The sequence below is a fragment of the Candoia aspera genome, chromosome 1, assembly GCF_035149785.1.
Source record: "Candoia aspera isolate rCanAsp1 chromosome 1, rCanAsp1.hap2, whole genome shotgun sequence".
Taxonomy (NCBI): Eukaryota; Metazoa; Chordata; class Lepidosauria; order Squamata; family Boidae; genus Candoia; species Candoia aspera.
In genome coordinates this window covers 140,223,198-140,249,840 of record NC_086153.1, presented here as the reverse complement: position 1 = coordinate 140,249,840, position 26,643 = coordinate 140,223,198, and the positions used below count along the sequence as shown (strand labels likewise).

At 41.3% G+C, this 26,643-nt stretch overlaps 1 protein-coding gene across 1 annotated transcript in view; it reads left to right on the top strand.

Moving 5' to 3' along the window:
- The first annotated feature begins 693 nt into the window (after positions 1-693).
- Positions 694-26,643, top strand: part of NOL10 (nucleolar protein 10) — a 50,607-nt gene continuing 24,657 nt past the window's right edge. Inside the window, exons 1-12 of the mRNA XM_063314541.1 lie at positions 694-809; positions 3,287-3,332; positions 4,554-4,652; positions 5,306-5,383; positions 6,725-6,762; positions 8,018-8,154; positions 9,746-9,811; positions 10,624-10,684; positions 11,835-11,920; positions 12,079-12,157; positions 12,991-13,140; positions 23,332-23,398. Of these exons, the coding sequence (XP_063170611.1) occupies positions 744-809; positions 3,287-3,332; positions 4,554-4,652; positions 5,306-5,383; positions 6,725-6,762; positions 8,018-8,154; positions 9,746-9,811; positions 10,624-10,684; positions 11,835-11,920; positions 12,079-12,157; positions 12,991-13,140; positions 23,332-23,398 (973 nt within the window). The 5' untranslated portion in view covers positions 694-743. The remainder of the gene's footprint in view (positions 810-3,286; positions 3,333-4,553; positions 4,653-5,305; positions 5,384-6,724; positions 6,763-8,017; positions 8,155-9,745; positions 9,812-10,623; positions 10,685-11,834; positions 11,921-12,078; positions 12,158-12,990; positions 13,141-23,331; positions 23,399-26,643) is intronic.

Here is a 26,643-nt window from a genome sequence, read left to right as displayed (position 1 = left end):
CGGTAGCCCCTCCTATCGGAATGGCCTTTCCAGGAAGATGTGCCTGGCATCCAGCAAAGATGGTAACAGTATATTCTTCCAAGCTTTTAAATATGTCTCTGTTAATTTCAAATGTGTATGCTACTTAGACATTTTAATTACCCTGGCTGCTGCTGTTATTGCCTATTTCAGTGTTTCTCAACCTTGGCAACTTTAAGATGTGTGGACTTCAACTCCCACAATGCTTTGCCGGCTTTCTTGTTCTCCGTTTGGGGTGGTTGGGATGGGGGATGCCAGGCCCTCATTCAGTCCAGGGAAAAGCCTGAGCATGAAGCCAACTGGCATGTAAGAACACGCTGAGAGCCACATACAGCCAGGAAGAGGGAAGTGGGGAACTTGCCCCTGGTTTGGAGAAGGGGGTCAGGAGCCCGTGTACACTTTCAAGCATGCACTTCGGGAAGGGTCTTCCCACCAAACCCACACCCAGGTTCAGAGCTGGTGGCAACGTTTTTTTCCATCCTCTCCTTTCCGGACAAACGAAGAAAAAGGTCCACCCTGAAAGGAGGAAGCGCACAACCAACTCCTTCTGCAGAGGGCAACCCAGCACAAATGAGCTGAAGAAGGGAGCACGCCGCAACGTCATCTTTCGATCTGTGACGAAAGCGGTTCGCCGCCTTTTGATAGGTTTTCCCCACTGTATGGCCGGAAGGACTGCCTCTCGCACCCGGAAGTGAAGCCTGGTCTGGTGCGGGAAGTGGGGCGGCATGCAGGTCTCCAACCTCAACGAGGTGAAGATCTACAGCCTGAGTGCCGGCCGGAGCCTGCCTGAGGTGAGTGCCGGAGCGCCTTTCCCGTCACGCGACACCCGCCGCTTTGCCCTCCCCGCGCGCTGTGCTGCTTGGTAGAGCGCGTGCCTTTCGCTCGGCGCGATGCCCAAAGGCGAATTGTGCGCTTCAGTTCCCTACTAACGCATCTCGAAGAGCTCACCGCGTTTGCTGCCTCTTGCCTGGCTAACCAGGGGAAGAGTATTTCTGGCCTTACGAAAAACATCTAGTATTCCCGAAGCCCGCAGTGTCACTGTTTCAGGACGATGAGAAAGGAGTATTCCAAGAACGTCTGTGGACCTGGCTGGATGAAGCTTCCATAAAGGCAGCTCATCTTCAGATCCAGTCGTTTTGCCTTTTAAATCTATTTGACCCTCCGATAAAAACAGATAATACATAAAATCTCATGCTTTTGGAAGAGGTTAGGCTGCCATCTTATTTATACTTACTTGGAAGTAAGCTGCTTTGGGATCATTCATGTTAAATATTTATTATGAACATATATTGTATTATTTTTGAAGGCAGCATTCCACAACTTGGGTATCTTCCAGATATATGGCTTCAATTCCCAGAATTCTCGACCCATCACAGCTGGTGCTAAGAAATCTGGGAGCTGCAGTCCACACTTTTGGCAGTTGTCTAGGTTTGAGAAGTCCGCTTTAAAGTGCTGCAAACATCACTCCCTTTTTATATGTCTACCTCTGACTTGATTGTGAGAATGAAAAGCTGATTAAACAAGCCTTGGAGATAGAGCTAATTTGTAATGAACCACAAAATATTGCCTGGCATCGCCTTACTTGTGGCTGCTTATCCAGGATTATTTTTCTTTATCATTTGTTTGGCACTCTCTCATAGCTATAGAGAGCCAAAAGAGAAGTGCATTCTATCCATTTTTCTGTTTGAGAATACTGTGTCAGATTTAGGCAAGGTGATTGTTTTTATTCAACAAGATGTAGGTTTTAGAACTGTAATCCTGTGGACATGCAGGTAGTCCTTGACTTACAACCACAATTGGGACAGGAACTTCTGTCACCAAGCGAGGCAGTTGTTAAGTGAGTCATGCCAATTTTATGACCTTTTCTGCTACAGTGTTAAGCGAATCACTGCAGTTGTTAAGTGAATCACATGGTCGTTAAGCTATCTGGCTTCCCCCATTGACTTTGCTTGTTGGAAGCTGGCTGGGAAGGTCACAAATGGTGATCACATGGCTTTGGGACGTTGCAACCATTGTAAATACATGCTGGTTGCCAAGCACCCAAATTTTGATCCTGTGACTACAGGGATGCTGTGACAGTTGTAAGTGCGAGGACTAGTCATAAGTCACTTTTCCCAGTGCTGTTGTAACTTCGAATGGTCACTAAACAAATGGTTGTAAGTTGAGGACTACCTGTACAGATAACCGCAATTAGGATAGGTAACTCTGTTGCTAAGCGACATGGCTGAAAAGTAAAAAATCATGTGACTTTGATTGTCGGAATCTGGCTGTGAAGATCGCAAATGGTGATCAAGTGACCTCAGGATGCTGCAACCATCTTAAATGTGTACCAATTGCCAAGCACCCAAATTGTAATTGCATGACCATAGGCACACTGCAATGGCCTCAACTTCAAGGACTGGTAGTAAGTCCCTTTGTTCAGTGCCATCATAACTTTGAATGGTCACTGAATGAGTGGTTGGTAAGCAAGGACTACCTGTAATATCATTCATGGTGTAGTCTGTCTACTGTTGAATTCTGCAAGGCTTACTGACAGATATTTGGACTGTACCTTCATTGAACTAATTCTCAGGATAAGCAGAAAACTGTAGCCTTTTCCCCCTCCTTTCCCCTTTGTGAACAGTTGGGCTATTTAAGAGTACACTTTTTTGTTGACATGCTGGCTAGGAATTAAATTCTACCACAGCTGAAAGATACAAAACTGGGAAAAGGTGTTTTTATGTATATAATAAGTTTTGTTGCAAAATTCATACTTCCTTTAGGTGAAAGTTGGAGTAATTTTTTTGAAACAGCACTTTTCTAACTATACTACTGAGTTCACTAGACCCTGATTACACGATCTAAGATTTGTAAGCTGTCAAGGTGAATACAGTGTGTCCCCCTTCAGCTTCTTGAAAGAAAAACAAATGTTCAGTGACTGCAGGGAATTACCTCGCAGTCACCTGCACAGTGGTGATGAACATTTATAATCAATGGCTTACGTATTCCTTGAGTTCTTAATTTTGTAGTATGCTACTTGTGATGGTAAAGATATGCTTAGTTACAAAGTCGGGTGATTGTTCAGCACTTGTGAATGCTCAGTTGCCATGTTGGATCCTTCTACATCATCGCTTTATTTGATTTTATTGTATTTTTAATATGTAACCCTCTGCAAGCTGAAAGTATTTTAGCTGAAGTTTTTAAAGATATAAACTGGCCTTCTAGAACATCATTCCTCTTTTCCACAGATCATCCAACCTCAGGGTTCTGTTTTTGTTTTTGTTTACAGTGGCTTTCTGATAGAAAAAAAAGAGCACTTCAAAAGAAAAATGTTGGTGAGTTGTCCTTATTTTATACTAAAAAGAGTTATGTTCGTTCATTTCTGATTTCAAAACTGTTTCATGATACCAAGCTGAAGTCATGTCTCCATCAACTGTAGCTTCTGTATTTCATTAATGTTGGAAGGAAGAACATTCTTTGCTGTTCTCTCTGTGGGGGGGGTGTTTTAAACTGGGAAAGTATTTCTCTTTTAAAAAAATAATTGTCTTGTGAAATTCAGTTGGCTGTTGGAATGGTTGCTATGGACATTTATTCACTAGATACAGTACATCTGCAAGTTACTTTTTCATTTTCAGTGAATGAGGTCTTTTAGTGCATAAATGGCTGTTGGAAGTATATTTCTAGTTCCTCTAAGATTAACTCTCGTTAGTCTTGTTCTGGACATTGGCATGTTGTTTTAGTCCAGTATAGAATATCCTGAAGCTAGTTTGTTTGGTTAAAGGCCTAGGAGCACAAAGTGAGTGTTAAGAGTTTTAGATAGCAGAACACACAAGTTTTCCAAGATGGAATAGTATACATGAGGCCAGACTTTTTAAAATAAAAAGTATTTTATTAGCACAAGTGGGAAAAAAATTGAGGCAATTCCCTGAAGCATTGACCCAAAAGACAAAAATACCAATATTTCAGTATTACAATGGGAATACTGAGAACTCTGAAGCTGGCAAAGAAAAATTGATCAACAAAAGAGAAGAATTAGACTTGTTCTTCATTTTATTGTCACAGCAGGTGGCAATTTTTAGCTCACCTTGGTTCTTCAAAAAGCTAGGCAGAGTTGGACCTGGTTAGTATTTGGATGAGAGATCATCAGCAAGTCCAGGGGCTTTAGGCTAGACTGGGAAAGAGAAAAAACATTCTATGAGAAAGTGGTGGGAAACCTGTATGGTTAAAAGAAAACCATGTGGTTAGCAGGGGTTGAGAAAAATTTGAAGAATATATTTTCTTTCCTTGTGTTAGTCTGTCAGAAGCACATTTGAGGAAAGAGATGCAGGGTTCATGGCAATACTGTATGGTAAATGCAAAGAGGGGACAAAAGGCAGTTGTGGGGGTGGGGAGGTGCAGAAACATTTTACCAGGCCACATTGCATAAGGAGAGGGTATACAAAGGGTATTTAGGACCAAGTTGGGCAATGTTAATCAGTGCTGTCGCCATTAATGTCTTACTGTAGTGATGTGTTCGCTGTGCAGCCTTTCTTCCATTTTTATTTCATTTTTTTAAGATATTCATAGGAGAATTGAGCTTATCCAGGATTTTGATATGCCTGCTGTTAGCACCAAGATCAAGGTGTCACAAGATGGACAGTATGTAATGGCAACGGGTGAGTTTGGCTAAAACCAGCTCCTTTCTGAGAACAGCTTCTATTAAACAATTATTCTGCAAATGTGCCTGCTCTGAAGTGTAAAGTGTTAATAAACTTGCAAGAGTGAGATTAGGGTTGAGCAATGCTGGGTTCTGGAGATTACACACAAATCTGATAAGTGTCTAGTGGCACTAAACCTTGCAAAGGTTAGGATGGTAGAACATGGTTGTGTACATTATGCATTATGCATTAATGTATTAACTTTAATAATATCAAAAAAGAATTTTGACATAATGCTGAAATTAGCAAAGAGTTTCTGGGTTTCCAAACTTGCTGGTCCCAAGGACACACTGAGAGAATATTAAAGACATGTTGTGGGCACTGTTACAAAATGGCTGCTCTGGGAGCCACCGCTAGCAGTTTTTATAAAACATATATACATGTGCATATATGTACATATTTGGCCTGCATAGAAAACACATTTGTATATGAAACATGAACATAATGTTTGACTAGGACCATTTTCATTATTTAATTTTACTAATTAAAAACAAAATTTCAGAGTATTTTTGTTTTGCACATCCATTAATTTCTAGATCAAAATCTCTTTTAGAAAACCCAACCTCTGAGTGTTTCTTTTCTCTTTGATGTCAAATATAATTTTTTAACAGGCACGTACAAGCCAAGGGTCCGATGTTTTGATACCTATCAGTTATCTATGAAATTTGAAAGATGCTTAGATGCTGAAGGTTAGTAATCTTGATTATGATGGAAATAAATATGAATGATAAATTAGGCACAGAAAAAATCTCAAAGTGCAAATCTATGCATGTTTGCTTGGAAATAAGTACACCTTTGATCTGTGAAGCTTTCTCCTGGGGGAGCAGGTAGGAGCTGCACCCTAAGTGGTTAGAATTTTTTTGTTGTTGTTTATACAATAATTGTACTATTTATTTGTTTGTTTATAGAATTTATAAGGGCACCCATCTCAGCCTAGTGACTCTGGGAGGCTAACAGTACATGATAAAAAACAATATAAAGCAAAATAAAATAACCACAATACAATGCAATGTAACTGAGGCTCCAAAACTATCCCATAACACATAATAAAACATTCATACTGTATCAGGTTCAGCTAACATCTTGGCCCCAGTGGTAGGGGGAAAAGCTCAGTCTTCGAGTATGAAGATGCAGCACAGTTTCAGTGTGTGCTGTTTTCCTTCTTTGGAAAATGTATTGTAGAAAACTGAATTGTTTTTCTTCTTTGAAAATATATGAACGTGGAAAACTGGAATTTTAAGAAACTTCACTCTGACTGGGCAGAACATTGTAGTGCTTTTGAAACACTCCTGATTTTAAAGAAATTATCATTGGAGGAGGAAGGGCTTGCTGGGCCTGGATCCTCCTCTTCATTCTTTGCATTGTGTCCACTGCAGTGGAATGGTGGGTGTATTCATGTTTAGATGCAACTAAAAAAGATGGATACAGTGAGGAAATGATCTCTTGGGGATTTTTGAGGATTATCTTCTAGAAACATCTGATATAGATCATATCTGGGCAGGACATTCAAACAGTATGTAGGCTTGTAATCATTTGTTGCTTATCCAGGATAAGTGCATGACTGCTCCCCTGTTTTATTACATATAAATGACTCTAAAGCAGAAAGCCATTAGAGAGCTATGAAAGCAACTTTGAAGGAATTCCCAGAGTCATTGGGAATCGGGGATATACAAATTTAATTCTTGCCATTACTTCTCCTGGGCCCTTGAAACTTATGGGAGAGGGAGAGGTAGACATCTTTTTACAGTCATAAGAGGATGGGCTGAAACTGGTTGCAGCCCTCCTTGTGGAGGCTCTGGGTTCCAGATGTGGCAGTACCGTGAATCAAAAGCCTGAGAGAGATCTTTGAGGGAGAAGGCAAATGGAGAGCTGCAATGGCTGTGCCTGTTCCAGCCCCCTCCCCTGTCTCCGGCTGTAAGATCAAAGACCGTTCGGCAGATGATGTAATTGAGTCTTGAAAAAGTGGGGAATGGCATGATGTGGAACAGTTAATATGTGGTTGATTTATAATCTACTTTTCATCTCCTCAGTGGTCACGTTTGATATTTTATCAGATGATTACTCAAAGGTACGTCAACTTTTCATTTTTAAATTTTATGTTTAAATAGTAAATTTGGAGTAAATCTGTTGAAGAACCTTCTCATGGTTTTAGCCTGTGTGATTGCCTCCCCCTCTTAAGCTACAAAAAGACTTAAGAAACTGAGAAAGAATATGGTCCTGATCTCTTGATAGAACTGCGATTAGTTAGATCTTTTAGAGAAGATATTGTTTTCCGTCAGGCTGATGGTGACCAAAACTGAAAAAGCCTGTGGTCAAGGCTGACCAGAGATTTGAACTTGAGCTCTTAATCACCATGCTAATTAGCAGGAAGTAAATAGCATAGCTGACATGCAGGTGTAGCTGGCGGGAATAAGTATGTCCCTCCAAATAATGTTAAGCCAACTTTGGACAAATTTGTAGTACTGCAGGTGAAAGCTGTTTGAAAGATATCTATTCTGACTAGGATCACACATTACCTTAAAGCCTAATTTTAGCTTGGCTGTGTTTTAATGTGCTGTGGGAATAAGCCAGTTGTGGTTTATTTTGTAAATCTTGGCTTAGCCTGATGTGTGAACCTACTCAGGTAATACAATTTTCAACATAATGCAATTTGCTCTGCCATATACCTGTATGTGGCATGTTAGCTTTATGAAACAGAGAACCAGACTGAGTTAATGTGATGTCAGTATGCCTTGTTACATCTTCTGTATTTCTGAAACAGGGTTCACATGCTTAATAGGGTGTAGATGGCTTGCTGTTTGCCTTGTCAGAGAATTGTAAGATTGGAGAGGACCTTGAAGGTCTTCTAGTCCAACCCCCTGCCCTGAGCAGAACTCCTCAGACCATCCCAGACAAGGAGCCGCTTGACACAGCCCCTTGCTGTGTCTCCATGAGAAAAAACACCTCATGAAAATGCCTTGGTCCACCTTGCCAGAGAGATGAGGCAGGGTCCAACCTGTGTCAGGGGACCGCTGTACCAACAGTAGCTATTGTGTACAGAGAGAAGCTGCTTGTATGCAAAAAGAGAGCCACTCTTTTTCAGTGAAGATAAGTGTGGCACTGCTTCACTTCACAGCTTTGCTTCAAGAAGGCCCTAGTTGGAACGATTCCTGAAGCAAAGCATACTTTCAAAGATTTACAGTTACATTTTTTGAATGATAAATTCTTCGTTTTAAACAACTGTTTTGTTTTGTTTTAATGAGGCTGCAAAAAATAACCTTTTATAAGTATCAGCTGGGAGAAGTAATCCTCTTAAACTTAGTTCTGTGGCTTGTATTTTTCAGATAGTTTTCTTGCACAGTGACAGATACGTGGAATTTCATTCACAACATGGCCGTTATTATAGGACAAGAATACCAAAATTTGGAAGAGATTTCTCATATCATTATCCATCCTGCGACTTATACTTTGTAGGAGCAAGGTATTTGTGATGTTTTGAATTGTTACCTAATTCTACTTGTATTTTCCTATAGTGCTTATGGGAAATAACTTTGACTAGTTCTTCTTTTTCCTTGAAAATTCATTTTCTCTCTCTCCTCCTGAGTAAAGAGATGGAATTATTTTATAAGCATTTCTACATAGGTCAAGCACAATTACTGCAGTGCTTTTCAGAAATCAAATAGTTTCCTGATATATTTGTGGCACATTTCAATTTTGTGAAGGATTGAGGATCTAAATTCATTTTAAAAACATTTTTAAAAGGACTGCAAAATCATAACTGGAAATCTTGGAAAATTAAATGACATTTAAAAAAATGTTTTTTAAAGTGTAATTGCAGCTTTGAAACATAATCCAGTCCTTTCCATGAGTAATAATTGTCAGCCCTTTGAGGTAGGCAAGGTCAAGATACAGGCACAGCAGAGATTCCTGAAATGTTCTTTACTGTTGTAGGATAGAATAACAGAATCTTGAAAGCCTGTCTGTGTTTGTCTCTGCCCCAAACAGAATGAAGGTGGGATTATTTTGAGTTTGAGTTTCTTTTTCATGCTTTTTTCTTTCTCAAGATTAAGTAATTTTTTTCTGAAATTCCCCCCTTGATGGAGTGCTCATTCCTCCCCTATTTCCAAGGCCAGGTCTATGTTCTTTCCAAACAATAAAGCAAATATTTTTCTTGACTTGTTAGAAAGGAGGAAGTGGAATGACACTAAGAGCTTATACACTGAAGTCACATTTTCCTTATTGATGTTTGGAGAGGAATCTGTACATCTACCAGTATCTCTGTATTTCGCAGAAGGTTTGGGGGAGAATTTCAGTGTCACTGCAAGCACGTTCTCTTAGTGGTGCTTTGGGTGATGTGACTGAGTTTCTGGCTCCCAAGTAGCAATGCCTGAAAGGCTTTATTGTTTCTTCTATTCTTCAGGTCAAGCTGGTCTCCTCTTGACTTTATAGACAGGTCCATGCCATTTTCTTTAGAAAAATGCAAAAGTATTTTGCACAAGTGGGATTTTTTTTCAGTCTCCCACTCTAGGATACAGTCCTGGTATTCTGCAGAGGAATCCCATCAGAGTACTAACCAGGCCTAATCCTGCTTGGAGTCCAGACAGTCAGGCAGCTACTGCCAGCTGTTAAGACTCCTAATTAAGTAACTAAAAAAATAATGTTTGGAGGAATTAGGAGGTGGATTTTTGTGTGAAAAGACTTCTCAGCCTTGGTTCCAATATATGTCTTAAAGGTATGCCTAGAGGAACCAGGTGTCTTATTTCTAAGCATAGATCATCAATTTGAGCTATTATTTTGTACCTGGCTGCTGTTGGTAAGCCTGGAGATCCTCTCAGCTTGCCCATCACTGTTTTACAACCCAAACTCACTTCCTTTTAGATCTCACCACTTGTGGGTGGGAATAAAGAGTGGTTTTTAAAAAAAAAATATACCCAATTTTTTCCAGAGTTGTTGGGAAATCTCGTTGCAAAGCCAAAAAGTAGGTATTCTCCATGGAGCTTGCATGATTTTTATCTGTCTTTGTAAGTCTCAGTAATCAAAAGGAAAAATGAATATTTTCTTTCTCGTTGCAGCTCTGAAATATACAGGCTAAATCTGGAACAAGGAAGGTATTTGAATTCTCTACAGACAGATGCTTCGTAAGTGTTTCTTCTGCTTTTTGACATAGGCATTTTTTTCCAGTAGGTGGAGCCAAACTATGTAAGATCTGTCTGTGAAAATACCATGGATGGATCACAAACTAATTTATAAACAATCTGGTATTGGTATTTATACATGTGTGTGTGTACAGTGTGTGTGTGTGTATGTATGTATATACACACAGTCACACACTATATGTACAATATACATGTTTAATATTATTCATTGTCATTCATTGTCAGCATTTGCACATTACACTAATTCTAAAATCAACTGAATAGTCCAGGAAAAGCAGGGGGAATCTTCCTGCCTGCAACCCCCACTTTCTTTTTTGCTTTGCCGTTTTCTTTCCACAAGTTGTAAAATAAGTCTGATCTACTGTGTTAACAAAGCTTCTCGTTACATTTGAACTAGAAATAATAATTGAGTGCTGAGGGCTAGAAGGGAAGAGCTACTTTAAATACATCTCCCTGAGACATTCCCAGGTGATAAAGCATTTGTTAGAATCACCTGCAGATTGGGCCAGGATGGCCTGTTAAGAATAGATATTTGTATCTGAGATATTTTAGAAGAGAAGCAAGTTTTTGATTATTTCTTCTGTGATAATTCCTGGTTTTATATTTATATTACGTTGCATATTTTGTATCAGAAACAAAATACAGTAATTCAAATGCAAGCCACTGAATTCAATTGGACCTATAATATTTCTGGTCTCTATATGTTTTGATTGGCTTTGATATTTCTGACAAACTTGATTCTTTAGGATTTTATTCCTTATCTGTATTAAAAATTCATTATTGTTATTTTCCAGAGAGAATCATGTATGCGACATAAATCCTGTACATGGTTTATTTGCCACTGGGACAGTTGAGGTAAGTGACTTTCTCCAGAGATGGTTCCATTTTTTGGTCAGAACAGCATCACTCACGCCGAAGTGGGAGGTAGTACAAGATATAAGGGAAGTGTAGTGTTTCTAGAAGTACATTTAAAAAATCATCTCCAAATCTTTAGTGGAAAATAATAGCAGGAAAATCTCAATAAGTGTTGTTAAATACTGGGCAGAGAACATTGATTTTTGGAAACAAGAAAAGATAACTAGGAAATGGAACAGCATATCCTGGAAAAGGAGATTGCTGGCAGGAGAAGTTGTCTGTGTTGGATATAATATTTTGGCTGGAGGCATTCTTACTATAAAAAGTTACATCATAATTAACATTTATTGAAGCGTCACTTCTGTACCCTTTTATCTAAGAGTAGGTAGGAATAGTTCTGTTGAATTAACAAGGTTTATTCCTGAGTAGACAGGCCTGAATCCATACTGCCATGGGCCCAGATATGCTGCATCTTCCAGAGTTCCCCCTATTATTGCCCTACTGCTTTCTCAACAACCTTCTCTAAAAAAAAGGTTGGATAGTAGCTATCCATCAAAGTTGGATACAGGGCTGCCCTCACCGCTTTCAAGGCTGCTGGAACCTCGCCTTCCCACAAAGAGGTGTTGACCACTAGATTCAACTCCCTGTCTCCTTGCTCGCCACCATGAGGAGCCAGGGGAGGCAGGAGTCCACACATGGCAGAGCTACCATCATCGAAAACCCTGTTCACTTCCTGAAGCTCAAAAACTTCCTGGATAATACTGCTAGACATTGCCTCTACAATCTCATCAGCTTGGAGTGATTATAAACAATTTTACTGGCTAAGTGCTCAGCCAGACAATCACAACTGGACCTTATGGCCCTTTCTTCCCTAATAGAGTTCAGGGCACTCTAAATAATTCAGCTGGCTGATGTTCTGCAGATGCTCTGTGTTCTACCTTTTGAATCTCCTGAGTTGTTCAGAATTGGGTAAAATTATGTCAGATTTGAATGCAGCAAAATATTTTAACTGGAGGAATAGATGTGCATTATTCCAAAGATCCCCTTGAAAAGTAATTCAGTGATTTTGGTAAAAAGCAGATCAGGAAACAGATGAACCATGGTGAATTATTTCTGAATACTGAGTGGTATTTTTCTTTGTTTTTCTCAGGGAAAGGTGGAATGCTGGGATCCTAGACTGAGAAATCGAGTTGGGGTATTGGATTGTGCTTTAAACAGTGTGACTGCTGATCAAGAGTATGGAAATTTCTTGATATTCTTCCTAAATACCTCTCCCATGTAATATTTTTAACAGAAATAGCATGCTATCAGATGCAGATTTTGGTTGATAAGTCTGGGTCCGGATTATGATGACATTTACTGTATCTGAATGAAATGTATTTGAATTCTCTCAGGATAGGTGGCCTGCCCTCTGTTTCTGCCCTGAAGTTTGATGGAAGTTTGAAGATGGCTGTTGGAACATCCACAGGGCAGGTATGCAGTACACCTCCTTGCTGCACTCCTTAAGTAAACTCTCTGGATGTTAAAGTGAAGAGTGAAAGAGACTATATTTTGAACGGAATGTTCACATAATCAGATTAGTTGAGCTTGTGAAGGGAATGTGGTGTTGGAAGTTTTGTAATTCAGATGGCCTAATTCTAAAGCAAGTCTAAGTCTGCTTATTCTTCTGGGTTCTTCAAGGGGTTAGTTGATGTGTTGCATATTAAGTTGGGTTATTGATGAGTGTTTTTTGCAGTGCTTTCCCGTAAAAACAAAACAAAACACACCAGCCAACTACACCAAACCAAACTGGAATATTAGTATAATTCATAGTCCGGAGGATTGTTGTTCTAGCTCCTCTTAAAGTTTTAAAGGGTGAATGAAACACTGCTCTTGAATATAATGAGATCACTATAGCCCAACCAGAATAATGGCTGGGTGATTCACTCTAGCAAGTTACAATTTGATCCAAAATTCCTGTATTTTGTAACATACAAATAGGGATTTGTCAAGCATATAATGAGATGTGGGTTCAGCTAGTCTACAGCAGCTTTTCTGCTCCATAGTATTTTAATACAAAAAGATCTAATAGTTATGCTAAATAGAATAATGCCTAATATTGCTTCATTTGCAGACCAATAGTATAAATTATTTTAATAGATTTTGTTGCTTAGAAGTCCATGGGATGGGTTTACAGAATACTCAATAGATCAAAATCTCTCCTTTTTATTATTTTCAATTTGAGAATGTAAATGTATATTTTAGATTTGTACCTGTATTAAACAATACCTGACCACAAAAATTGACCTGTTTTTTCTGGCTGCCAGGTCTTACTTTATGATCTTCGATCGAGTAATCCATTAATAATGAAGGATCACCAATATGGTCTGCCAGTCAAAACAATCCAGTTCCACAATGCATTAGATTTGATTATTTCTGCTGATTCACGAATTATAAAATTATGGAACCAGGACACGGTAAGTATATTGATTCATGTCTTCTTTCTGAGCACCTTCTAGTTTCTTCTGTTGTAGCTGAATAATAAATACATGTTTACTTTCAGTGCTCCATTCCAAATAAGAATAGTGTATTATTGATTTGTATTTAGTGTGCCAAAATAAATCATGACTGTAACTCTGTATAGTTAAGTAGAAATGCTTCAGTACTTCTACAAAAGGTGTTTGCATGTCTTTTGATTTTGCAAGAACTGAACATAGAAAGTCCTACTGGTATTGCTACCATCCAAAAATGCTTAATTTCTGGGCTAAGCCATATTTCATGTTATCATTCTAATTTGACAAGGTCAATGGCAGGAGTAATACAGCTGCATGATCTTCCCTCCCTCTTCTGGTCTTCCTGCCAGTTATCCAGCCATATGGCATTCCACCTTCCCATCTCCCTCTTTCCTGCTGTCACAGAACTCCAGAAATGAGCCCTCTGTCCACAGAATAACAGACAAACATCACCAACCCAAGGATATTCCCCAGGAGTCAAACTTATTTATGCTATTAGAAAATAAGATTTGGCCATTGTTTTGAATGGGGTTGACTGAACATTAGGGCAGATACTGTTGCCTGTTTCTGAAAATGGAACTTTAAGAGAGCAGATGCCCTTGTCCCTTACAGCCCTTGTGTGTCTTCAGATCTGATCCAGAGGGTTAAAGAAGGAGGAGAGAAACCCAAAGTCCCATCTCACAAATGGTCTTCTGCTCAAGACTGGCATCTGCCCTTGTACATTTCTAATCACTTCAGCAAATGGTGTACAGTGAATAGTCTGGCTAGATCTTACTTTAGGTACATTTGTCTACATGCTTATGCTTTTCCAATTCTTCAGTTTTTCTAACCCCCTGTCCTACCTTCATGTTGATATTTCCTGCTACAGTTAAAAATGTAATTGCAAGCTAGTTGGAGACAGGGATTTCTTTCTTTCCTTATATTACAGGTAGTCCTCACTTGCTGACTGCCTCATTCAGTAACTGTTCAAAGTTGCAACGGTGCTGAAAAAGTAGGTTTACGACCAGTCCTCGAACTTGGGACCATTATAGTGTCCCCACAGTCACTTGATCGTGATTTGGGCACTTTGCAACCAGTGTGCATTTACAATAGTCACAGCATCCTGCAGTCACATGATCACCATTTACGACCTTCATAGCCAGCTTCCAACAAGCAAAGTCGATGGGGAAGCCAGCAGGAAGTCTGCAGTCGCGATCATGTGATGTTGCACTTAATGACTGCCGGTGATTCGCTTAACAACTGCAGCGGAACTGATGTCATAGATCCCACGCAGTCACATGACATTTCATGTAACAACCATGTCGCTTAGCAACAGAGTTGCCAATCCCAATTGTGGTCGGTAAGTGAGGACTACCTGTAATATCACAAACTTTCCGGAATGGTGACACCTGTCCTTTTAAAATTGTGTTTGTCGATCATGAGCATAAGAAGCTGTCTTATACTGAGGCAATAATCTGTGGTAACTGGCAGTGGCTTTCCAGGGTTTTAGATCAAAGTTTTTCTCTGGATACACCAGGGGTTGATCCTGGGACCTCGTGAGTGTGAAGCAAGTGTTTTATCATGTCTTGCTTCATGCTTCACCTTTGCTTTCTAGGCTGTGTGCCTTTGCACAAGATTAAAGTGCACTTAATTTTGAATTGTGGGCATGATAAAGTCTTAGAACAGAAGAGAGCTAGAGCAGATATCAGGCTTGTGGGATCTGTCTCTTGATGTCCTCCCTCAAACCCACCAACCGAAGCCAATGTGCAAAAAATACAGTTGGAATTAAAGATACCAGATCTCAAGAATTCTGAACATCAGAACTGAAATGAGTTCTCAGTCTTTCTGCATACAGATGCACTCTTGGTTGCTGTCCTCTTCTGAAGCCTTTAGTTTTATAATTTGGGGAGTAGAATCATAATGATTTAAGCATCCATCCCTGACCAGTGGCTATCCAATCTCTCCTTAAACATACAGTATTCAGCAAGGGTGATTATGCCACCATTTAGGCAACTGAATATTTTGTTGTGGCTTTGCTCCAAAACTGGGGATGTGGGGAGGGATCCTTTGCTGATCTGCTTCCCTCCCCACCCCCACCCCCACCCCACAAATGACTTGTAAACTGTATCTACAGCAAAATTACAAGTATTGAATTACAAAGGGCCTGATGAGGACTCTCCAAATGAGGAGTCTTCTTGCTACAAAGCAGATCTAACAGTTTCTGCTGGCCTCTGTCTCTGCTGCTCTCTAATCACCTCTGGTTGGGTATCCTTGGACAAAAGAGGAAGGTGGGAAGCAGCTTTTTGTTCCCACTTTGCCTGCAGCTGGAAAGTATCTCATCCTTTGTTTTCAAAGACGAGGTTGGGGAGAAAACCCTTCTCTTAATTATTAGGGAAGCAGCAGAGGTAGGTGAGGTCCAGAATTAAACAGGGAGGGAAAGGAAGAGTATTGTACCTAGAGGCAAAACGAAGCTATTAAAGAAACAAGTGAAGAAGGGAGGAATCCACAAGGGGAAAAAAAAAGTCCTATTTCAGAGTCAGACTTGTGGTCACGGCTGTTCATACCTTTTGTGTATTTAGCTGACTTATCCTGGATTCCTTGAAAACTAAGATTAGGGTGGTGTTCTTTTTCCCCAAGAGTGGTCTCTCCAGTCTGTGCTATAGCATCTCTACAGACTAATCTCCAACCCCCTGGCCTTTTTGGAGCTGTTCTAGTACAGCCTTTTCCCATCTGGACACTTTCCAGATGTGTGGACCAAATCCCAGAATTCTCAGCCAAGGCCATGCTGGCAGCTGAAGTCTGGGTGCAATTTAAGGTGCTGGTTTCAACCTGTAAAGCCCTTCATGGCTTGGTGCCAGGTTGCTTGCAGGAGGGCACCTCCCTCTATAGTTGGCCTGACTGCTCTGATCATGCTGGGAGAAGCAGCTGGTTGTCCCTCATTCCTAGGAAGCCAGGGGGTCCAAAGCCTGGAAGCATTGCTTTTCGGGGAAGGGGCTGGCCCTTCCGTTGGAGGTTTGTCTATCTCTGACATTGTCTGCCTTCCCAAAAAAGCTGGAGACAGAGCTTTTCTTGAAGAGTTTTGAGGCCCCATGCCATGTGTTCTCTCTGGGTGTTAATTATCCTATGTCTTATGCCTTATGTTTTTATCCTGTTATTGTATGTATATTTATTTATTTATTTTATTTTATTTTATCAAATTTATCACCGCCCATCTCCCCGGAAAAGGGACTCTGGGCGGTTATTGTATATTCCTATTTTGTGAGCTGCCGAGAGTCCTGTGACTGCAGCAGGGTATAAATTCGATTGATATTCGTAAATGAAGTCCATATTTGAAGGAACCCAGCTTGAAGGCTTGTCTGTGCATAGGGAGCTTCTGCGTAAGAACCAGAAATAGGGACTCTCCTCCTCCTTCCTGGCATATCACAGACCCCTTCTGCCACAGCTGTGATTTTGCCCAATCGTGTCCCAGTGTTCTGAGCCCAGCATGTTGTGGAACAAAACTAATTTACCATTTCACTTGTCCTGGGGAAAAAAGTTGTTTTTAGGGACGAGAGGAAAGGGGTTGGGGGCATCCTCAAACATCTTGCAGTTATTACTACAATATATTGCCCTCTTCAAAGTAGTAGATCTTCTTTCCTCTCACACCTCCCCATATATATACTCACTTCTAAGTTAAATCTAGTTCTGGCCAAACATCTTTTTCCTCTACATGAAAACTTTGGAGTAGGGTGTGGAAAATATTACAGTGGAACGGAAAATCCACACACTTCCCACGGAAAGGGAGAAAATACATTCTTTGAAGGCCTGGAAAGATTATGTTCACACATGCTGGATGAAAAGTGTGCGGCAGTGGCTGATCCAGCAGGCAGATAGGAGTTCTGAGTTGGCAAATGATTGCACGTAGGACTCTGTTTAATTAACACTTACTCAAGGAAGAAGTCTCCCAGTGTATGAGCCTTTCCATATTTGTCTTGCTAAAATCTTCAACATCCATGTCTTCAAAATGCTTGTCAAAGATTTTTTGCAAATCCAGCCACCGGAAAAGTACCAGAAGAATCTTGTTTCTTTTCTCTATATTAACTGATCTGCCTTCTTCATACCTAGCAATACAATTGTCTGAGTGTCCCCTTCTACATACTTTGGAAGTAGGTGGAACTGGCTGCCAAGGAAAGTGGGGTGCACATGACCCAGTGGCAGCCCCAAATGTTTTGCTTAGTGAAGAAGAGTTTAAATAGCATTCTTCACTTCTGCTAGGAGGCCAAGACTTTACAAATGGCACTTTTCAGTCACTGGTTCCTGCCTTTCTCTCCCTCTCTTCCGTCTTTGGTGCCACAGAAAACAGTGTGGTTTGTAGCTGCATATAGGACTAGCCAGATCACATTTCGAACAGAAACATAAAGATGGTTTATCATGTAGCAAGTAGATTTTTTTTTAGGGGTGCATGATCTGTTTCCACCAAAAGCATTGGGTTCAGTCTCCAGAAGTTACTGCCAAATTGTAAATTTTAATTTGATGGAAAGAAAAAAAATTAAGGATCTGGAAGCAATTATATTCACATCATGTTGGCTGAAATTAGCACTGATGCAGCGAGTCTGCCAGTCTTAAAGGAGGATGAGAGAGTTTGCAGAGCAGTCTCCTGGCTAAATTGACTTGTGCAAATTGAAGCAGGAGTTTTGGTGAGGGTATGGTTGTTTGTTGCAGATACTTTCGACCACATGGCCACTCCAGTGGGAAGGTCCCAAGATGAAAAGTCAAATACATTCTAGGAAAGGTGCCTCTGACTTTCATCTTTCCCTTTGTTTGAGACTTTTAGATGCATTTCATTGGTGGAAAGTACTACTTAATAAAGGTCTGATCCATCATGGGAAGAGTAAATTAATTGACATAGGGCTGGGATGCCTTAAAGCTTCTGTCATGGCACGAGAGATAAAGGAGATCTTGGAAGGAGCTGTACCCAGAATTTAAGTGGAAGAGTTGCTATTGCATGTTCAGTCCTATAGAATGATAGATGTCAGAGATCTGTTATTTTGTTTAAATATATATGATTATTTCTAATTAAATTAAGCACTGCAGTAGAGAAAGAAATCCTATTAACCATGGTTTGTTAGCTGGTGTAATACTAATTATAGTTAGCACTAAACTAGGTCAGTGAGAGAGAAGCTGCAAGGAAAGCAAGGGGAGAACCCCTGTGGTTTAAAGGAGCTCTAAAGTGATCCAACCCTTTTCTGTATTACAAACGTTCCTGCAAAAAATCATAACCATTCACTCATAGGGAGCTGTAACTGGGTAATCTTTGTGAGACTGTTTAAAGCACAGAATGCTAGCAATCCTTGAAAGTTCATAATCTTCTCTGAGAGAAGAATTTAGTAGAAACTGATTTAATACTCAACTCATCTTGGCATTACGGTATGTGAACTCACAGGACTAGAATATTTGCCTAACCCAAATGCTAGAAGATGGAGCTTGCTACAGACACCAGCATGATGATCGCAAAGCATCAAAAAAGAGGACTATGTGTCCCAACTTGTGGGTTATCTACTGAAATGGAAATACGTACTATTGGCCACACCTTGGAAGTCAAGAGTCAGTTATTCAGTGCTATGGAGAAGAGTTTGAGGGCAATAAAGATGAGTCCAGCCTGGCCAGAGCTAAGAAATCCTTCCTCTTTCCATAGAGGTGGTTTTGATAAACTTGTTTATTGTTTATTTGTTTAGTCGCTTCCGACTCTTCGTGACTTCATTTACCAGCCCACGCCAGAGCTTCCTGTTGGTCGTCAACACCCCCAGCTCCCCCAGAGAAGGGTCCGTCACCTCTAGAATATCATCCATCCACCTTGCCCTTGGTCAGCCCCTCTTCCTTTTGCCCTCCACTCTCCCTAGCATCAGCATCTTCTCCAGGGTGTCCTGTCTTCTCATTATGTGGCCAAAGTATTTCAGTTTTGCCTTTAATATCATTCCCTCAAGTGATCAGTCTGGCTTAATTTCCTGGAGGATGGACTGGTTTGATCTTCTTGCAGTCCAAGGCACTCTCAGAATTTTCCTCCAACACCACAGTTCAAAAGCATCGATCTTCCTTCTCTCAGCCTTCCTTATGGTGCAGCTCTCGCAGCCATATGTTACTACGGGGAACACCATTGCTTTAACTATGTGGACCTTTGTTGTCAGTGTGATGTCTCTGCTCTTGACTATTTTATCGAGGTTTGTCATTGCTCTTCTCCCAAGGATTAAGCGTCTTCTGATTTCCTGACTGTAGTCAGCATCTGCAGTAATCTTCGCACCAAGAAATACAAAGTCTTTCAACTGCTTCTACATTTTCTCCCTCTATTTGCCAGTTATCAGTCAAGCTGGTTGCCATAATCTTGGTTTTTTTGAGGTTTAGCTGCAAGCCAGCTTTTGCACTTTCTTCTTTCACCTTCATCATAAGACTCCTCAATTCCTCTTTGCTTTCAGCCATCAAAGTGGTATCATCTGCATATCTGAGATTATTAATGTTTCTTCCAGCGATTTTAACTCCAGCCTTGGATTCCTCAAGCCCAGCATGTCGCATGATGTGTTCTGCGTACAAGTTGAATAGGTAGGATGAGAGTATACAGCCCTGCCGTACTCCTTTCCCAATCTTAAACCGGTCCGTTCTGTGGTCTGTTCTTACCGTTGCTACTTGGTCGTTATACAGATTCTTCAGGAGGCAGACAAGATGACTTGGTATCCCCATACCACTAAGAACTTACCACAATTTGTTATGGTCCACACAGTCAAAGGCTTTAGAATAGTCAATAAAACAGAAATAGATGTTTTTCTGAAACTCCCTGGCCTTTTCCATTATCCATCGGATATTGGCAATTTGGTCCCTAGTTCCTCTGCCTTTTCTAAACCCAGCTTGTACATCTGGCAATTCTCGCTCATGAATTGCTGAAGTCTACCTTGCAGGATCTTGAGCATTACCTTACTGGCATGTGAAATGAGTGCCACTGTTCGATAGTTTGAACATTCTTTAGTGTTTCCCTTTTTTGGTATGGGGATATAAGTTGATTTTTTCCAGTCTGATGGCCATTCTTGTGTTTTCCAAATTTGCTGGCATATAGCATGCATTACCTTGGCAGCATCATCTTGCAAGATTTTGAACAGTTCAGCTGGGATGCCGTCATCTCCTGCTTGATAAAGTTGACTATCACTTAAATTGGTAGACTGGACTGTGCCATTTGACAATTTGACTATTAATCTAGTCTTATGATCTGGTGCATATTGTATTTTAAAAGGAAATGCAATTTGGACATGAAACTTTGCTCCTAGATGTTCTTTGCATTTGTGTAAAGTTCAGGTAACAACTTAGTGAGAACATTGTGAATAGATAGATAGATATAGATATTTTCTACTCTTTTAAAAAGTACTAAATTTCAGAGTGCAATAGCTAAAAAACTGTAACAGCTCAATAACTGCTTCCAATACAGAGCTTGCATACACGCACACACATCTGTTCTTTTCTGTTCACCTTTTCCTCCAGAGTCTGGGACGCGGTGGCGCTGCGGGTTAAACCGCTGAGCTGCCGATCGGAAGGTCGGCGGTTCGAAACTGCGCGGCGGGGTGAGCTCCCGTTGCTAGTCCCAGCTCCTGCTCACCTAGCAGTTCGAAAACATGCAAATGTGAGTAGATCAATAGGTACTGCTTCGGCGGGAAGGTAACGGCGTTCCGTGTCGTCATGCTAGCCACATGACCCGGAAATGTCTACGGACAACGCCGGCTCTAAGGCTTAGAAACGGAGATGAGCATCGCCCCCTAGAGTCGGACACGACTGGACTTTACGTCAAGGGAAACCCCCCTTTCCTCCAGAAACCCTATAGAAATCCTTCATTACCAAAAAGTACAGTGTACAAAGCTTTTGCTTTTTATTTCAGTCCTTCATAAGCCAGGCAGATAGAACATGGGCATTTAAAAAATGGGAACTATATATGCTTTAGATGTAAATCAGAGTAATGAAGAGAATCTGGTAACACAGAGATCATTTGATTGGCTTTATGGGAGGGAAGTATACATCAGCAATCAAGGAAATGTTTTGCATTTTTAATTTGATATATAGTAGGCCTCTTTGAAAACTATTTTTTAGGCCCAAAGGTACATTTTCAAATGAATAAGGCGCAACTTTTGAGGAATTAGTTAATTAATTCAAACATTCTGCTCAGTTAGTAAAGTGTCTTTATTAATAATAATACAAGTACCTACAAAAGCTGTAAATACAATGTTAGCAAAATTGTTTCTGCTTATGTAAAATAAGTGTTTTTTTTCCCTTTCAGAACTCTTATATAAATAAGGAATTCATGAAAATGCAATTGATCTAAAGATTAAGGAGTTTTAATTGGAGGAGGTTGCTATTTTGTTTTGTTTTGTTTTGTTTTATTATTTTATTTTATTTTTGTGCCTTCAAGTCAGTGTTGACACCTGGCGGGCTCCCTGGACTGCTCTCTGCAGTTTTCTTGGCAGGGTTTTTTTCAGAAGTGGTTTGCCCTGGCTTGCTTCCCAGGGCTGAGAGAGGGTGACTGGTCCAAGGTCACCCAGCTGGCTTTGTGCCTCAGGCAGGACTAGAACTCACGGTCTCCCAGTTTCTAGCCTGGTGCCTTACCCACTACACCAGACTAGCTCTGTTTTTAATTAGGTAACAGCTCTAAAATGTAATGATATGTGTGAACATAATATTTTCTAGCTAATTTGTAAGTTTGATATACAGTTACACAAGAAAATGTGCTACAGTATGAAGTATATCCAGTGAACCCAACACTGTTGATTTAGAATGTATTAAGTGGTGTTGGTTTTTCAATGGGGCAAGAGCTTTCTTTATATGTTACATGCCAGAGATATACTCAGTCTAGGAGATGCTGGTTATTGGAGAATATTTTCACTCCTGTTAAATGTATCCAATCTCTGCAATAGCCTAGTGGAATCAAGACTGTGAACCAGGTCTATGCTGAAACAATAATGAGATTGTTCTGTTTAACTTCACAAACTTCCAGATTAATATTAGCAATACTAAGGTAATAACAATATTCTGCCGATAATAGAATTATTGTCTGGAGAATCCTGTTCTATAGGTAGTCCTCAACTTACGGTCACAATTGGGGCCAGAATTTCCATCATTAAGCAATGCGGTCATAAAGCGTGATGTCATGTGACTGGATTGCTTAGCAACAGCAATCCCGGCACTCCCCGTTGCCATTGTTAAGCGAGTTCCACCAATTGTTAGCCAAGGACCCACCCTAATGCAAGCCATTCCGGGGTTGGTCCCTCCCAGCCCCGAGCCTTAGTAAGGTAAGGGGCTGCCTCCAGCTCCCCCCACCCACCTATCTTGGCCCTTTTGGCTGCCCTGCACCTGCCTTGTGGGGCGGCAAGCAACCTCAGAACGGTGTGGCTCTGGGGCTGCTTGCCATGCTGCGGCTCAGGGGCTTCTTGGTGCGCCCTAGCTCTGGGGCTGCAAGAAGCTCCTGAACTGCATTTGCCCCTGGAAGCCTCAGCCGCCCAGCCCGGTCCCAGTTGCCCTCACCACTCTGCACTCGGAGACCCCTGCCGCCCTGTGCTCTGCCACCCCAGCTGACCTTCACTGTCTTCTTGCTCCCGCTGCTGACAAGGCACGCCCAGCCTGGCCCTTCGCACCAAGAAGTCCTTTTGCACCGTACTGCTGCTGAGCACATTTTCCCCAGGTCTCACAAGGAAACTGCCGTGCGTGACCTGGGGAAGAAAGCCTTGTGTGGCCAGCAGCTGCCTCGCAAAGGGCCAGGCCAGGCATGCTCATCAGCAGTGGGAGCAAGAAGATGGCAAAGGTCAGCTGGGGCAGCGGAGTACAGGGTAGCAGGGGGTCAAAAGGACATAGATGGGGGAGACAGGCTGGTGGGGGAGTTGAAGTGACCCTGTGGTTGTAAGTGCAGGTGGGTTGTCAAGTGCCCGAATTTTGGTCACATGGCCATGAGGGTGCTGCAGTGGCCATAACTTCAGGGACTGTCATGAGTCCCTTCGTTCAGTGCTGCAGTAACTTTGATCCAGTAACTACGGTCGCTGAACGATTGGTCGTAAGTTGAGGACTACGTGTATGACATTCTTTGCATTACCTTCAGCTCTAGATAGGTGTCTGACTTTTTTGGCTGATACTTCCTTTGTATGCATTTATTAAGAATTGTGCGCCTTCCTTTTTCAGGGGAAAATATTTACCTCCATAGAACCTGAACATAATATTAATGATGTTTGCCTGTACCCTAATTCAGGTAAGTAGAAAATAATGTCCGGATTTTCTGGTCAGCCAGGTGAGAACCATGCCACTCTTACCTGGGCTCATCGCTTTCCTGGCTGGCCACTGTTAGATGACTTCTTGAGAATTTGGAAGGAGGTGACCCCTTTCACTTTTCCTATGACGGTATTTAACAACTGAAGCATCTGTTGACCATTTTGGAATTCTTAGCGATTTTAACCAGCCTTGGAATGTTTCTGCTCTTACAGGCTATACTGTATACTGAATCCTCTATGACGATTGGATATAGACCTGGTTGTGTTGGCCTAAAAGGCTATTCAATTCAAGAGGTGATGAGTTTGAGGTATACTGTGCAAGTAGACATATACTTCGTAATTATTCTGCATAGATGTTTTTAATCAGTTCATTTCTAAATTCCAAAACCTTCATTTCCCATTAAAAATACTGTCATGTTAGAACTTGATCATTTTATTCCTCCATTCCAAAATTTCATTGTCAATCATCTATGATGTTTGATTTCTTAACAGTGTCACCATGCATTCTCTTTTACTAATGAGATTATTCAAAGCAGCCTGATTTTTTTCCCATGTTACTGGATTAAGCCTGCTCTATTTTCAAAGGTGTGTTTTGATGGGATGATTAAAATTAACAAGTTCAAACAAAAGTTCCAAGATTCATTTACTTTTTTAAAATAGGTTTTAATGTTTTCCATTATATGCATCTAATTTATATTCACTGTGAATCCCCCTTCTCCAGCATGACTTGAACTCGGAAGTACCCTTTCATTTGTGCAGGAATCCCCCACCTTAAGCCAGCAGTTACAACTGATGTTTTGAGAGCATGTTGGCCCTCAGAGGAAATGGCTGGCATAGTGTTGCCGGCTTACCTATGCACAAAATAGTTGATGTGATGGGTGTGATTTACCAGAAGACATGTGTGTATATTTGTAGTCTACTGTCCCATCTATTCAAGAAGCTCTCTGCTACACAATTTAACCTTTCCTCCCTCTCTTCTTTTTTACCCTAAGGAGAGCATTGACTTGTAAACAACCACCATTTATATTTTCTAAGAATACTTACGGGATCTATTTGGAATCCAGGGGCATTCTTGGAAATGCAGAGATTCTGCAGACTGATGCTTTTCTTGTCACTGTGCCAGCTTTCTTTTGTTGTTTTGTTGTTTATTTGTTTAGTCGCTTCCGACTCTTTGTGACTTCATGGACCAGCCCACGCCAGAGCTTCCTGTCGGCCGTCAACACCCCTAGCTCCCCCAGGGACGAGCCCGTCACCTCTAGAATATCATCCATCCACCTTGCCCTTGGTCGGCCCCTCTTCCTTTTGCCCTCCACTCTCCCTAGCATCAGCATCTTCTCCAGGGTGTCCTGTCTTCTCATTATGTGGCCAAAGTATTTCAGTTTTGCCTTTAATATTCCCTCAAGTGAGCAGTCTGGCTTTATTTCCTGGAGTATAGACCGGTTTGATCTTCTTGCAGTCCAAGGCACTCTCAGAATTTTCCTCCAACACCACAGTTCAAAAGCATCGATCTTCCTTCTCTCAGCCTTTCTAAACCCAACTTGTACATCTGGCAATTCTCGCTCCATGAATTGTTGAAGTCTACCTTGCAGGATCTTGAGCATTACCTTACTGGCATGTGAAATGAGCGCCACTGTTCGATAGTTTGAACATACTTTAAAAAGGTAAAGGTTTCCCTTGACGTAAAGTCCAGTCGTGTCCGACTCTTGGGGGCGGTGCTCATCTCCGTTTCTAAGCCTTAGAGCCGGCGTTGTCCGTAGACACTTCTGGGTCATGTGGCCAGCATGACGACACGGAACGTCGTACGCCGAAGCAGTACCTATTGATCTACTCACATTTGCATGTTTTCGAACTGCTAGGTGAGCAGGAGCTGGGACTAGCAACGGGAGCTCACCCCGCCGCGCAGTTTCGAACCGCCGACCTTCCGATTGGCAGCTCAGCGGTTTAACCCGCAGCGCCACCGCGTCCCCTCTGAACATACTTTAGTGCTCCCCTTTTTTGGTATGGGGATATAAGTTGATTTTTTCCACTCTGATGGCCATTCCTGTGTTTTCCAAATTTGCTGGCATATAGCATGCATTACCTTGACAGCATCATCTTGCAAGATTTTGAACAGTTCAGCTGGGATGCCGTCATCTCCTGCTGCCTTGTTATAGCAATGCTTCTTAAGGCCCATTCAACCTCACTCTTCCGGATGTCTGGCTCTAGCTCACTGACCACACCTTCAAAGCTATCCCCAATATTGTTATCCTTCCTATACAGGTCTTCCGTATATTCTTGCCAGCTTTTCTTGATCTCTTCTTCTTCTGTTAGGTCCTTGCCATTTTTGTTTTTGATCATACCCATTTTGTCCTGGAATTTACCTCCGATGTTTCTAATTTTCTGGAAGAGGTCTCTTGTCCTTCCTATTCTATTGTCTTCTTCCACTTCTGCGCATTGCTTGTTTAAAAATAATTCCTTATCTCTTCTGGCTAATCTCTGGAATTTTGCATTTAATTGGGCATATCTCCCCCTATCACTGTTGCCTTTTGCTTTCCTTCTTTCTTGGGCTACTTCTAGTGTCTCAGCAGACAGCCACTTTGCCTTCTTGGTTTTCTCTTTCTTTGGGATGTATTTTGTTGCCACCTCCTGAACAATGTTGCGAACTTCTGTCCATAGTTCTTCCGGGACCCTATCTACTACGTCCAGTCCCTTAAATCTATTCTTCACCTCCACTGCGTATTCCTTAGGAATATTAGTGAGCTCATATCTAGCGGATCTGTGGGTCTTCCCTAATCTCTTTAGTCTGATCCTAAATTGTGCAAGAAGAAGTTCGTTATCTGAACTACAGTCAGCTCCAGGTCTTGTTTTTACCGACTGTATAGATGTCCGCCACCTTTGGCTGCAAAGGAGGTAGTCAATCTGATTTCGGTGTTGTCCATCTGGGGAAGTCCATGTATAAAGCCGTCTCTTAGGTTGTTGGAAGAGAGTGTTTGTTATGCAGAGTGAGTTGTCTTGGCAAAATTCTATCAGCCTATGTCCTGCTTCGTTTTGTTCTCCCAAGCCATGCTTACCTGTAATTCCAGGTGTCATTTGACTGCCCACCTTAGCATTCCAGTCTCCCGTGATGAAAATAACATCACCTTTAGGCGTGTTGTCCAGTAGGTGCTGCAGATCCTCATAGAACTGCTCTACTTCAGCTTCTTCAGCATCTGTGGTTGGGGCGTATATTTGGATCACTGTGATGTTA